This window comes from Temnothorax curvispinosus, unplaced genomic scaffold (assembly GCF_003070985.1).
Source record: "Temnothorax curvispinosus isolate PA1 unplaced genomic scaffold, ASM307098v1 QBEX01016430.1, whole genome shotgun sequence".
In the NCBI taxonomy this organism is placed as follows: Eukaryota; Metazoa; Arthropoda; class Insecta; order Hymenoptera; family Formicidae; genus Temnothorax; species Temnothorax curvispinosus.
The window spans coordinates 574,680-588,633 of NW_020226210.1; the positions used below are offsets into that span (position 1 = coordinate 574,680).

General features: G+C 38.9%; 1 protein-coding gene across 9 annotated transcripts in view; it reads right to left on the reverse strand.

The window, feature by feature from the left end:
- LOC112466650 (tricalbin-1-like) overlaps window positions 1-13,954 on the reverse strand; it is a 32,287-nt gene that overhangs the window by 10,523 nt on the left and 7,810 nt on the right. For 2 of the 9 annotated variants that reach the window (XM_025034866.1, XM_025034874.1), the window contains exons 1-5: window positions 12,501-12,891; window positions 11,748-12,162; window positions 8,522-8,703; window positions 3,299-3,549; window positions 1,054-1,139 (exon numbers count right to left, since the gene is read on the reverse strand). In XM_025034866.1, the coding sequence (XP_024890634.1) occupies window positions 1,054-1,139; window positions 3,299-3,549; window positions 8,522-8,703; window positions 11,748-11,808 (580 nt within the window). In that variant the 5' untranslated portion in view covers window positions 11,809-12,162; window positions 12,501-12,891. Of the gene's footprint in view, window positions 1-1,053; window positions 1,140-3,298; window positions 3,550-8,521; window positions 8,704-10,739; window positions 10,866-11,747; window positions 12,163-12,500; window positions 12,892-13,954 lie in introns of those variants that run through there. The other 7 variants (XM_025034872.1, XM_025034873.1, XM_025034867.1 and 4 more) reach the window with 6 other exon arrangements.

The following is a 13,954-nucleotide window of genomic DNA, read 5'->3' on the forward strand; positions in this document are numbered from 1 at the left end:
CGTTATATATTGCCAGTCACGGTCGATTTAAATTACTTTAATTGTTAACAGGAGAAAGTTGTGAGGAAATAGAAATAAAACTAAATATGGTACTCGGTATACTTGAAGAATGGATGAATGTGAATATGTTAAAAATGAATGCAGATAAGACCAAATATATGATAGTTAGAAGTATAAGGAAAGAAATAAAAACAGACATAATAGTAAAAAGTTTGAATGGAACTATAATTGAGCGTGTCGAGATAACGAAACATCTGGGTGTAATGATCGATAGTAAACTCCGTTGGGAGAGTCACTGTGATTATATGTTAAAGAAAATAGGGAAAAAAGTGAGTTTTCTGAATAGAATAGGAAATGATATATCGGCGTACACTCGATGTACTGTGTATAAGTCTATCATAACGCCTCACTTTGAATATTGCGCAACGATGTTAGTAGGCATGGGTGAAACGCAACTGAATCGACTGCAAGTGGCACAAAACCGTGCCATGAGAGTCATACTGCAGTGCTCGCGATATACAAAGGTAGATTTGATGCTGCAAACCCTTAAGTTTATGAATGTAAGACAGAGGCTAATGTACAATGTATGTATTTTTATCTTTAAGATAGTAAAAGGCATAATGCCAAAACACTTAAGTAATAGGATAGAAATAGTATAGGAGATGTGAGTGGACGACGAACGAGACAAGCTGAGAATATTAGAATTCAATATCGCAGGACGAAAAGCGCACAGAAAAGTTTATTTTATGAAGGTTTGAATATGTACAACGCCCTACCGTTAGAAATTAAGCAATGCGAAAGAATTGTACCATTTAAACGTAGGTTAAGAGAATATATTGTACCTCATGTAGAGGAATTAATTTAAGGATATTTTATGTAAAAAATAGCCGAGAAGGCTAATAAACTTCAATCAATCAATCAATCAATCAATCTCTCTCTCTCTCTGTCTCTCTCTCTCTCTCTGTCTCTCTCTCTCTCTCTCTCTCTCTCTCTCTCTCTCTCTCTCTCTCTCGTCGCGAGCGAAACGTGTATTTATACGAAGGGTGTTTTTACCTAGTATGCCGGGTTTGGCTTCATTGAGAAGAGGTTCCAATCGTTCCTTCGCCAAGGAAAATATACTGGCAGCGCTAAATCTCCACCTGAAGAAATAACATTCGATACGTAATCGAGAGCTCTAATATTAATCTGCGTTTTATCGGAAGGTTTTAATTCAAGTACTAGTTTTCGTTTTATCACGGACACAGACAGTCTTAAATCTACATGAAAATCTCTACGGATAGATATCTCGAGGAGGAATGTGATATGAGATACAATTCATTAAACATTCAGTTTAATTAAATGAATGGCCAGATCTAATGTCAGATGAAGCGCTCTTTCGAGCGTGAAAAACGCGTACAGACGTTTCGGTGCCATAACGGACGAGTTATTTTCAGAGTTTATCGTTAACGACATCTCATTTTCGTCATCGATAAACGAGTCGATTCGCATAATACTCGACGACCCACGCGGGTTTCGTGAATAGATTAAAGGACAGACAAGTAGATTAACAGATTGCCCACGCGCTTGTCATTTTTTAGGGTACTTGGATAACATCTTGTCTGTCCCATCATTCCGGCACTTCCAGGTGTTTCATCGTGTAGAATTCTCTCGTTAAATATTTCTCTTACACGACACATTTTATGAGTGGATTAAATTTCTAAAACTATTTCTTCTGCTATTATCAGTAAGTTTTCTATTATTTATTATTTCAATTAAATACTACTTCTCATAATTTTACAAAAAAATTATTAATTGCACCTTTAATTTTTATATCACTGTCTCTTCCGAGAGAAGAATTTAAATAAATAGAAACTGCTTTCATATTGGTATTAAAATATCGTGCTTGGAACTAGAGTCTGCCCGCAAGTTATTATCCGGTCTTTTTAGAGACCACGGAATTTTTTTAAAAGTGTTCCTTTCCATAGAAATTTTTTCGAAGTCATCGTAGTTTTCTTGCATTCGCATATGATCAAATAAGCGCCATGCGCGATTGCGTCGTCGTTTTCTTTATAATGCGTACGGTGTGTGTGTAGCGCGTCGCGCTGAATTCACCGCTTTTTCCCCGCATGTAGATGTTCCCGCTGGCCGGTGAGAAACCCGCGGCCGGGGCTGTTCAGGAATGCTCGAACAGGTCTATCAACTATCCAAATAAGTAGCACTCTTTCCACGCGCCTATTGCCGCTTGCCGCACCGGCCGTTTTTAGCCGTTGACAATAAACGAGGAAAAGATCGCGTGTGTGAAGAAAATCCCTTGGACGCGTCGATGCGATCGTACTTTCTTTTCTTAATCTAATAAATCTTTTCGAAATTAAATCGCGTATTTTTTCAACTAGAAATTAATTCTAGAATTTTTACACACATTTTCTGTTGTTTTTAATTCCATACAATAAACAGAGAGAGATCCACGTTTTGATTAGTTTTAATTCCAAGAAAGGTTTAATTGCACACTATCTATTTTTTTCCATATCTGTTAAAAAAACAACACTATTTTGAGATCCCGCGAGCTCACCACAAACTTTACGACCTGATGGCATTTTGCGATTTATTTAAACGCGGTCGATTCGACTCGTTCGGTTCGACGCGTGTCGACAGCGGCAACGGGGCAAGCCGCAAGGATTTTATCCGCGCGGGACGGGCAGCAGAAACGTGAAAGGCCACATCTATACCACGTGCGTCAGGAATGCGGTATATTTACAAATGCGTATGTAGTACTCGTTCCCGAACGAGGAGTTCATTCACCCGTTCGATGCGAGGACAATCGCGGTATACGTATTATATACCGCGCTGACATTACAATAGCGTTATTACCGCGAATCACAGCTATACGGAAGAATGAGGCTCCCGGGTCACGAGATATACAGTAATAATGGACGTAATCGCTACGTTAGACGATACATAAACTTCTCCAGACGCAGACGTTCTCCTTTCTATTAGATTTTTATTAATTGTCAACGCGTTGTACGCGGTTGCCGTCAATCTTGTACGACAATTTCGCTGTTGTTAAGAAAAATCTGTACTCGTTAACAAAAGCGATTATCGACATAATATAAAGTTACCTTGTAATAATCGACTTTTTCGTTTTCGCAAGCAAATCGCGATAAAACGCCGCGATAAATAAACAAAGAGCAAAAAGATTTTCTTCAAAATCTCCACTTAATTAATGTAACGACCGCATTGGCGTGTACCAGGTGGCACACGGCGCACTCTTCTTTCTCTCCCGCGATTAGCTTCATCGATAACTGCTGCAAACGGTACTTGCCACTTGTTGATCAACAGACTGAGCCACTCGGCGGTCTCGTCTTTGTACAGGGCCCGTCTTCTGCGTAACCTGGCCAGCTCGTGGTGCAATTCCATCTGAAGGAGCCGGGAGTACCTCGCCTTAACGACGGTCGCTGCCAGTGCCAGGATCAGAACCAGCCACGCCAGGGACAGACCCGCCGCTCCTATCATCCAGGTGATCGCGAGTACCACTCCGAAATACAGTGCGGTGCGGATTGCCTCTGCATCTCTCTGCAAAGGGATATTTCATCCGGTGGGTTTCATGCGCATGCATTTGCATGTATCAAATAAATTCGAGGGCTCCTCGTATCTTACATCCTCGCGTCACACGTGCGACTCAATCCGGCGGTAATCGAGCCGCATAATGCGCTCGGAGTACCGCATTAACATCAATATTAACCCTATTCACTCCAACGTTTTTTTCGCCCCAATAATCCTCCAACATTTTCGAGTCCCACGTGTTTTTTATAATGTTAATAGCTTTGAAAAATTCCCCAAAAATTATTATAATATCTTTGTACCTTCGACTAAAAATCAATGTAAAGAACATTTGAAAATCATTTATTTAAATATTTTTTTACAACAATTATATGTTGACAAACACACGTTACGACTCGTTTTACTTAAAAAATCATAACTCACGAACAAATTGACGAAGCTTAATGAACCAAAACGCAAATTAAAGCTAAAAGTAGTGCAAATGAGAAAAAAAATATGAGATAATTATTAATTAAATAGGAATACTTAATTTCGTCGCCGCAAATTTGGTAATTTTTAAATGGTACAGAAGGACTTTAAGGACTTAAAGAATGCTAAAAAAAGAATTTCTGAATAAGAAAAGGCGAATTTGAAGTGTGACAGATAATTTTTATGTAAAAAAATTAATTTTTTTTATATAATCGTAGCTCCTCCCCACCTCTTCCACCTGCCTCTGAGCCATAATAGACCTCTGTGGAATGTTAAATTTCTTTTTTAACGATAAAAATATTTTAAATACGGTTAAATTATACACAAAAATACATTTTTATCGAAAAAAATGCTCATTTACCTTTCACACAACACTGACGTAATCCTCCAACCATGCACTTTCATGCCCCACCGAGATTTTGATTGTTCCCCGTTTCGAGAGTAAATGAGCTAGGACTTTGACATTTTTACCTGAGGTTTCCTGCCACAATAACTTTTTTCCGGCGTGGAGGGGATTCTCCCACGATCATTTGTTTTTCGGAACAAACGACTGTTAGAAATTCGTGGGACACGAAAGGCATGGTTGGAGCGAATAGGGTTAAAAACTGCCAGGTCAATGTAGATTACGTCATCTATCTGTGTTTATAAGGTAATTCGTTCTTGGTAGATTACGTAAGACGGAAACATTTGATTTAAGATTTAATTAGAATGCTACGGAGAACCATCCACTCTCATTTATTATACCGCCACTAATATCTCGTATTTAATTAACTGAAAAATATCTTCAATTAAACTCTACCTAGCTTGAAGTATATTACTCTATATTTTTTAATTATATTAACTCTCTTCTATATTTTAATTTAATATTGTCAGGTTTCCCTTTTTTTTAATGATCTTAATCAAATTAATTTTCTTTGTAATTTCATATTGTAGAGAATATATTTAAAATTAAAAGACTGACAAAATTTAAAAATATCAGAACCAAAACGAGAGAAGAACTATATCCTAAAAATAAATATAAATTTGAATAAAATAATCAATCTTTCATCATAATCATTTCTCGGTATATTTTCAAATATTAACGAAGTTTTTTCCTTCCTTAACTTTCTCAGTTATTTTTACTTTATTATTACAGTTACGCGATAATCCGTGCGATTTTAAAAATACGATTTCCTCACTTCTTATTTCTCAAAATTTATTGTACGTGAAACTGAATACCAGGCAGATGGTGTGTGCCCGGTGCATTATGCGCAACCTTGCCGTGCCCGACGTAAAGAAGCATAAAGGAATATTAGCGATACAAAACAACCCCGCAATGACAGTCCGCTCGTACGTTCACTCGCAGCGTATCATTAACAGCAATTTACCCCGCGAGGGACGGTATAAGATCGTACGACCGTACATATCGCAATTTCAGAATATTCTCGGAAAATCTTTTCGTCCCCGGGCCCGCGAAATGAAAGCGACGTCACGCGACACCAAGTCGTCCAAGAAGTCGTACCTTCGTCTTGCTAGGATGTAGGACATGATCCCCACGTGCTCACACGCGACGTCGCGTGCAACGCCGAAGAAGTCTCTCTGACGTCATCGAAAAACGTCATTAACCCCGGTGGTTAAATAATAAATTATAAGCGCAAGAAAGTTTTACAATCTTATATGGAATTTTATACATATCTCTCTTCAGATAAAAATAGCAGGAGACGATGCAAGTTGCTGCTGAATATTCAAATTGCTGCGCGAAAAGACGTACCGAATATCCAAAAAAAGAGATATTTTCGTTAAGAAACTGTTCACTTTAAGGTAGTCTGAAAAATAAAATCTTTCGAATATGCTCTAATAATTTTTTAATAGTCCGTTAAGCAATTAAAGAGTCAGAACTTTTAATTCGTCACGTACAAACTTTGAAGCAAGATTCAAGAGGGCAAGATTTTTCTCGGGCAGTTCATTCTGCGTCTGCGAAGTAAAGTGCGCGCCGTTCTTAAAATTAAGTAGAGCGATATTAATGCGAGAGAGATGAGGTCTCCACGGTCTCCACGCACCTCCCGTTCTCGTCTCGAGGTCGAAAGGTGCGCGCGTACTCGTTCGCTACGCGCAACCTTACGCAATAGTAATTCGACCCGTTCCATCAAGAACGTTTCATTAATTGGAAAGTTGTCCAATGGTAAGAGAAGCGTAGTGAAGTCGTATATGGACGCTGGTCCCCGAACGAGCTTTAATGGAACTTCGCGTTTCAAGAGCTACATTTTCTTTGTTTACAGAGATTGCAACAAAGCAAATGTTATTTATCGGCGAAATAGTTCAGTCTTGCGTCATAGCTTGTCGCATTTACGTAGATTTTAATTAAAGAAAATTCCGTGTCATTCTGCGAAAAACAATTCAAAATATATCAAAATTTTATAAATTATATATCTTGTCTTTAAAAAATGCGCTTTGTAAGAACTTTTTTTCGTGTTAATTAGATTGTAGTGAAATGAGTACTATACGATCTGGTGAATCTTTAAATCTGAAAAGAGTTTTTCAAACGACCGGCTTCTTTCGAATACAGCACGTGTGCGAAATTGATCTCGAAGGACTTTGCCTTTTAAGCGGAGTGCTAATTACTCTTGGCAGTGTAGCTAAGACAAGAGTGCGAGATAAAGATCGCTCGAGAAATCCCACGAGTTCCACATGCCGGAAAGCATTACTTCAGTGACTTCCCACGCAGATAATAATTTCAGTTCTGCATTCATAAATTTAGACGTCGAATAATAAGTCAGTACTCGTACACGAGGTGCTTTGACTTTAATTATTCATCCTTTGCCTAATATGAAATCGATTTTTTTTTTTAACTAAAATACCTAAGCGCAAGTAATATCTTCCAAGCTGCAAATTTTATGCTGCAATATTATTTTTAATTTTTAGGCTACATTTAAATAAATAAAGATCGATCGTTCGCTTAAACAAATTTTGCTCTTTTGGAATTTTATTTCGACATATACGAGCAAAATTTTTTGAAAAAAAAATGAGCTTTGAAGTAAAATGTACTTATTAACAATAATAAGTGGAACAGGACCGATATGCAATCAAATTAGAGAAAAAGCCATTTATGTTCAGAACTGGATCTTGATTGCCTAATAAAAAGTGTTATTAAAAGTTTATGTAAATTAAAACCAACAATCTCGGGATATATATAACTCTATATAATACCGCACAGTTTTTATTATGTAGCATGCAAAGAATATTTAAACAGTTTCAGACACGGTCTGTAGAAGAAGTTTCTTCTCCTTAAAATTCAATTTGATCGACACGAAAAACAAGCAATGAAACTACAAAGTTAACAAATTACTGCTAATTTGATAGGTAGAGATACACTTTAAATTACTCTACAATTACAATTTTTACATAAATTTCCCTAATTAATCGTATATTTTACTCATCAAAAATACAAAATAACTTCGTCCATACGTATCGCTTTGGCTAATTCTGTTTGTGAAACCTGTTTTGCTCCATGCTCTGCAATATCATCAATTTCAAATCATTTTAATTTCCATTACAGATGCTCCACTAAATTGAAAACCCAAATTAGATAAATCGGTAAATCATTCAAAATTGAATCATAATCGAGATCAAAGCTGAATGCACGTCTTCGTGCTGTTTTAAACGTTCCCACGTAGCCAGTCGAAGCTTAAATAGGTCGACTTCGAGGCTTAAAACCGCAGAGGCGAACGTAAAAAATCGTTGAGTTCGACAACAATAGCCACAACGCGGCCGGCAACGTCACTGAACGTTCAACGATGCGCACGAGGCGTGCATCGCGAACACCCGTCGCCAGATCGTCACGGCTCTTCTCTTCTTCACGGAGCATTGTGCCCAGCCGCTTTTACGGAATTGACGATTCAACTCGCGTGGGCTCCTTTGGAAAAATAACCCCGTCACGCACACGGGGACACGCGGACACGGAGCGCATTGAAGCTATACACGTATATACGTGCTCGCACTCTCGAGAAGCGTTTCACGCGAGAAATAGGTATTTGAGCTTGTCTCACTACGTACCCGGTGTATACTTCGCACGATTTAATAACACTATTGTAGCTTCGGAGCGCGAGAAGCGCGTGCTCCAATTTTCATCGACGAGCTCTTCATCGGATTTCAATATTTCATGATCACTTTGCATATTCTATGTAACGTGGGTCTATAATTCGATCTTTCAATCATCTTCAGCCCAGTAGCCTAATTTGATCTCCATGGTGTTTCTCTTCGCTAATTAAACAATTATACCTAGCGTAACTTTTTAACGAATTGAAAATCAGGAAAATAAATCTTTTTCTTCAGTGCCCCATTTACACGCTAATGAATTGAAGTGAACGACTTACAAGAAGAAGAAGTGTGAAGTCTATGAAAAAGTGGCTTATTTCCTGATCGGCGTGTAATGACTCGACATATGAGAGTACGGCACACGTGTACTCTCGGTTGTTGCGCTATCAAGAATTTATTATTCGGCTCGACCGAGCAAAAAGCCGATGATAAACAGCCGTACCTGTGCTTTTTGCGCGACGGCGAGGGCGAATTCTTCGTCGGGCGCGGGGTCGTCGGGTGTCATGTTGGTGCCCCCCGCCGCACCGCCGCCGCCAACGTTACTGCAAAGGGGTCTGATCGGACCCCCCGTTGAATACGGCCAACTACCAAAAGGACTCCCGCCTCCGATGGATTCGTGCTTTCCTGAAGAAGAGGATATACATATATGTACATAATGTTATAAAGATATATATGATGTGTAATATCTAGGGAGGATTTAAACTCAGTTTAGAGGATGCAGTCGAGATAAAGTGAGAATTAAACGACCACATTTAGCGTGACATACATGGGGAGAATGCGAGTCTTCAATTTCTAGTAATGTTTAAATTTCTACTAATAATTTCTAATTAAAGGATTTTGATTATTTAAATGGAAGGATTCTTTGAGCACGGATATTCAATATTTGCTAGACTCTTCAATAGTCTTGAAATATAATTTATCTTTTATAAGGAGTTTTAAATATAATTGCAAGTATGAAATTATATTTCAAGCAGTCCTTTTAAATTGTGGAGTACAACACACTTCTCTTTTATTATTTAAATTCTCATACACAACTAAATATAACTTGGACAATTATTATATACGTATAGTATAAAAGAGATAAGATGTTGCGTGAGTGATTATGTAATTATATATCGAATATGCGTTTCCATAATATATATATATATATATATTATGGAAAATAATATATAAAATAATATATATATAATAATAATTAATCTCTAAATAATTGATCTAAAATATATATATATATATATATATGTAATTTACCTATATATATTTTAGATCAATTTAGATTAATTATTATAATTATCTAATAATTATAATAATAAATCAATTATTTCTTTTTTAAATACAATATTAAATCAAATTTTTTTTTTAATTTTTGATTGCTAAAGCATTAATATTGCCATAAATTTGTTAAACTTTCGATATTATTTATGTGATTTAAAACAAGCTTAGTAAAATTTTCAATTAAAAAGGGAATAATTAGAATCTTACTGCTTTATAAAATTTTTGCTTTTTATATTTTATTATTATAGCAAAGCATAGATTTTTTACATTTTTTTTTTTGTTATCCTTCTTCTTGTTGCCTTTCTTTTAAATCATGTATTGCCTAAGAGTTAATCGAGCTTTATTTGATTCAAGCGAGAAACGCGAGTCTGCAGTCTATAATAAATTTGCAACTCTCTGTATTGCAGTGCATATCAATCAGCGCGCCGGTAAAAGAGCGAGGACAAATGTCACGAATAAGAGTTATTACTGCGGAGGAATGCACTCCGATACACTCGCGTGACATATCCCACGGATATCTCCCAGCCATTTGTTAAGCTAACTGTCTCGGTTAATGATCGTTTCTACTTGGCACTTTGACTCGTGTCTCTATATTGACTGACTTCATAAGTACACCTTGTATTTATGGAACGTTTGATAAAATTCTGAATATATCTTTGAAACATGCTAGACCGGAAAGTTGGTTAATACTTTGCTCAATTACAAAAACAACAATGTTCGCGTTTGGTCATTGGTTGAAAAGTATTCGATTAGAGGTCGAGAATAGCTTCGATTGAAAGATAATTAAAATCACTGCGATATCGCGCGAACATCCGCGCTTACAGGCTCATATTGGCCTGATTCGTTATAAAAAGGAACTTCGATCAGATCTCGCTTAGAAAAAGTGCTCTTGTTGTTTTTTTTGCCTATTTAAAAACCGACTCTTATCGAAATTCTAATCGATAAAGTTATTTACGCGACATCAAAGTTAGCCAGTCGCAGGGTATTACATAGTTGTAACACACTGATTCCATGGCGAATCAAGCTCGAGGATGAGGGCGATAATTCAGGATGCGACCTTGACATTATGGAGGCGCATGTGGGGTGGAATTAGCGTTTGCAACCTTTCACGCGGTCGACGTCGCGTACGGCTGTGCCAAGAGAGTAATTACTTCCGCAGATTGAATTTGGCGAATCACGCTTCGCATTTCGAATGCGGTATTATAGCGTTGCGCTACGTGTTAATCGTTGCGGCGCGTGTCGCGGGAAGAAAAAGCGGAGCGGCGCCACCACGGTTGACGAATAAAAATCGATAAACTAAACATAAGTCCCGCGCGTCGTGTAAAACTTATATTTAGAAATTGAAGCGCACGTATAGAGGAACTCAAAGTTATGAATTTTCTTACGCGTTAATCGGTGACCTAACGCATTTCGCATATTCAGTCCGTGACGCCTTCGGGTGTTTCGAAGACGCGGAAATCAGGTGCCTCGCCAAGACAACCACGTGGTTTACCGAGATGGGTCTCTCGACGAAAAGCAATTTCGTTGCTCCCGATGATCGTCGTACCGTACAAAACTGGTCACGTAGCATCCCACATCGCGTGAGCCGTGAACGGCTCCGCGCTGACGCTACGCGAAGGCATTTCCGAGGGTATCGATCAAATAAGTTATTAGATCACATGCGCCCACCCCCCACTTCGCCTTAATATTCCATCGTTGCGTTCTACATAGTTTCGTGTGCGGCGCACGTGAGAAACGCTCCACGATCTCGTACGAAGCGTTTTACTCGCCGTTGACTTGTACAGCGCGGACGACGTCGTCACGTCGCTGACGGAAACTGACCGTAAGTGGCATTTTACCGCTCGATGCTGCGCGATGCGGATCACCTGCGAAAGAGGCATCACGTCGAGAGTTAAGTCGCGAGAGAATGGAATAAGCTGCTGCGCCAATTAAAAAAAAATCCTGATAAATAACCTCATATATTACTTCATATTACTTCCACATACGACACAATATATTTCATTAATTATAGCGCATCCCGCATGATTCAGAAGTTAATCCCTTCGTGTTTACCAGGAGCGAGGAGTTAACCAAGCGTGTACGGATGAATTCATGCATGGATCTATCCTTGCGCGCGTTTAGTAAATTACCGATACGTTTATCTATCGCTGAGGTAAAATTCGGAGTCGCCCGTCCTCCGTGACCTCTTCGAAGGAATCGGATGAGAACTTCTTGAATTCGGGTGCGACGTCCGTCTCGGCCGCTCGAATCTCGCGGCTCGTCTCTTCACCGCGTGAGAAATCCCGCGTGAAATTTTCGCGCACGTGTTCTCGTCTCCCGGCGTCGGATTGATTAAAGCTAATTAAACGTCACGTGGCATCGGAGCCGGCGCGCTCATCCGCGACGCGACGTACCTTTTTTCAAGGAGGCTCCTCGCTTCGTGTGCCGATCCATGAAGCTGGAAAGTAGCTGCATGTTTTTTTTCCCTCTCCGACACACTCTCAACACCTCTTAGACCGGCCTCGGCGGCGATCCCGATAAAGGTATCGATCGGGTGCTCGCCGGGTCCCGGAAATGCTCGCCGCTAAACAGCCGCGGAGTCTCGCTACTTCGGGGTCTTTATCATCGTTCCCGAAACATCGCGGGGCTGCCGCGAATGCTCGCGTTCAACGGCTTTCCCGTTGCACGCCGGTGAGCATCTCGTTCCACCGGTTTGCATACGCGAAAAAGTCAGGCGAGGAAAGTCTTCGCGTTTACGATTAATGAATAGGCATCCTCTTCGAGAGCCTGACTCGAGAGGAAAGATCCGCACGCAACGTTTTATACACTCTGCAAGAAACACGTTTTACGAAAAGTAAAATATATATTTTTCTACAAGCTGACTTTTTTTCCTTAATTAAGTAAATTTAATGAAATAAATAAACGTTTTCTCTCTCGTGAAAGTTAAATATTAATAATATTATTAATATTAAATGGCTCAATGCCCCTTTTTTATTTGTTGAATATTAATTTTTTTCTCTGAATCAGTCCTTGAAAATTTCGAGACATAAATTCATTTCGAGCTGTGCGACGAAAGTCACAGAATTCGTTCGACTCGAAATCTGAAAGTATTTAACTGTCAAAATGCATCGGTAGAAAAAAAAGCATTCTCTATTTAAATCGCGTACCGGGCTGTGAAACTTCTGAACGGGAATATCGAGCACGCTCGATCTACGAGGCCCGTTTCATAATTCATCGTCGATTAATCGTCCGCAAATTAATATCCAACTAATGCCTAACGGAATTACAGTGAAGTCCAAAGCGATATTTAGTGTCGAGGGCAATAATTACAAATAAATTACTCTCGATACCCGTGTGAATGGAATCACGAAACCGATTAAGCGAACGGTGCTCGCTTTGTGGAATTTCTGTTAATTTAGCGCTGTAATTAATCACGTTGATACATCGAGCGATCTCGTCACGTCGTTCGCTATCGTTGCGCGACAACTTGTCGAGGGATCTGCCGAAGTTTCGCGCGGGCACATCCTGCGGAAGCTCGCGGCGATCGTGAGTACTCGGCGCGCGCGGAACCACTGAGGAAACTTCGGTCTTTCCTCCCGGTAAATCGCCGCCGAACCACGTCGGTTTGCCTCTCGAAGGAACTCGCGCCTGCGCCACCCTTCCGACCGCCGTCAGGACTGTCAGGAGGCACCCTGAAATCTCGTCCCCGTGCAATTAACTTGGCGAACGCCGTTATAGTTGATACGGCGCGCTCCTCGCACGCTCGATACATAAGAATTTCAATTGCGATTACGCCTATCTCGCATCGATAGCACGAAATATTAGCGTGCTTTAAAACGGAATGCCTTACTATATACTGAATAATAAATCGCATAAGTTAAGACAAAGGAATGGTTTACAGTATTAGGAAAGGATAGTAAAGAAAGGTTGGAAAAACTTTGGAATGATAAATTGGACACCACCAAAGCGGAGGTATTGTTGAAAGTTGTTAGGGAAAGGAATGCGAAAGAAAAAGAAGATAGATATAGAATGTCAATAGGCTGTGAGATAGGCTGTGAGGCTAGGAGATAGTGCAATAAGATATAATGGTATAATTTATAATAGGATTTTGGATATTTGTGTATGCGTGGATTGAATGCAAGTATGAGAGATTAAGGATTGATTGTAAACCAAGTCCACTTTCTGGCTGTATTGCTAAAGTTAATAAACATATATAATAATAAATCGCATAATAAATTTGTTACAACTCAATAGTAATTAATTAATAATAAATTAATAGTAATAAATTAATGAATAAATAGTAATAAATTACTATTTATTCACTAATATCGTAACGAATATCGTAAACGAATGGTAATAAATGAATGATTAATATCCCCATTCCGCATGTGGTATAAAAATGTCTCGATTGCAAAGAGTTCAAATTTGATGTGCCCATTTTCCTACATTGGAATCATAATATTCTACATGGTATGAAAATGTTTCAATTGTAAAGGGTTTAAATATTTCATGTGCCATATCTTCTTATGTCACATTAGGATCATAACAGCAATAATGAAATATCAACAGTTTCGAAATGGAATGGCATCATAATATTACTCTTGACGTTGTTACCATATCG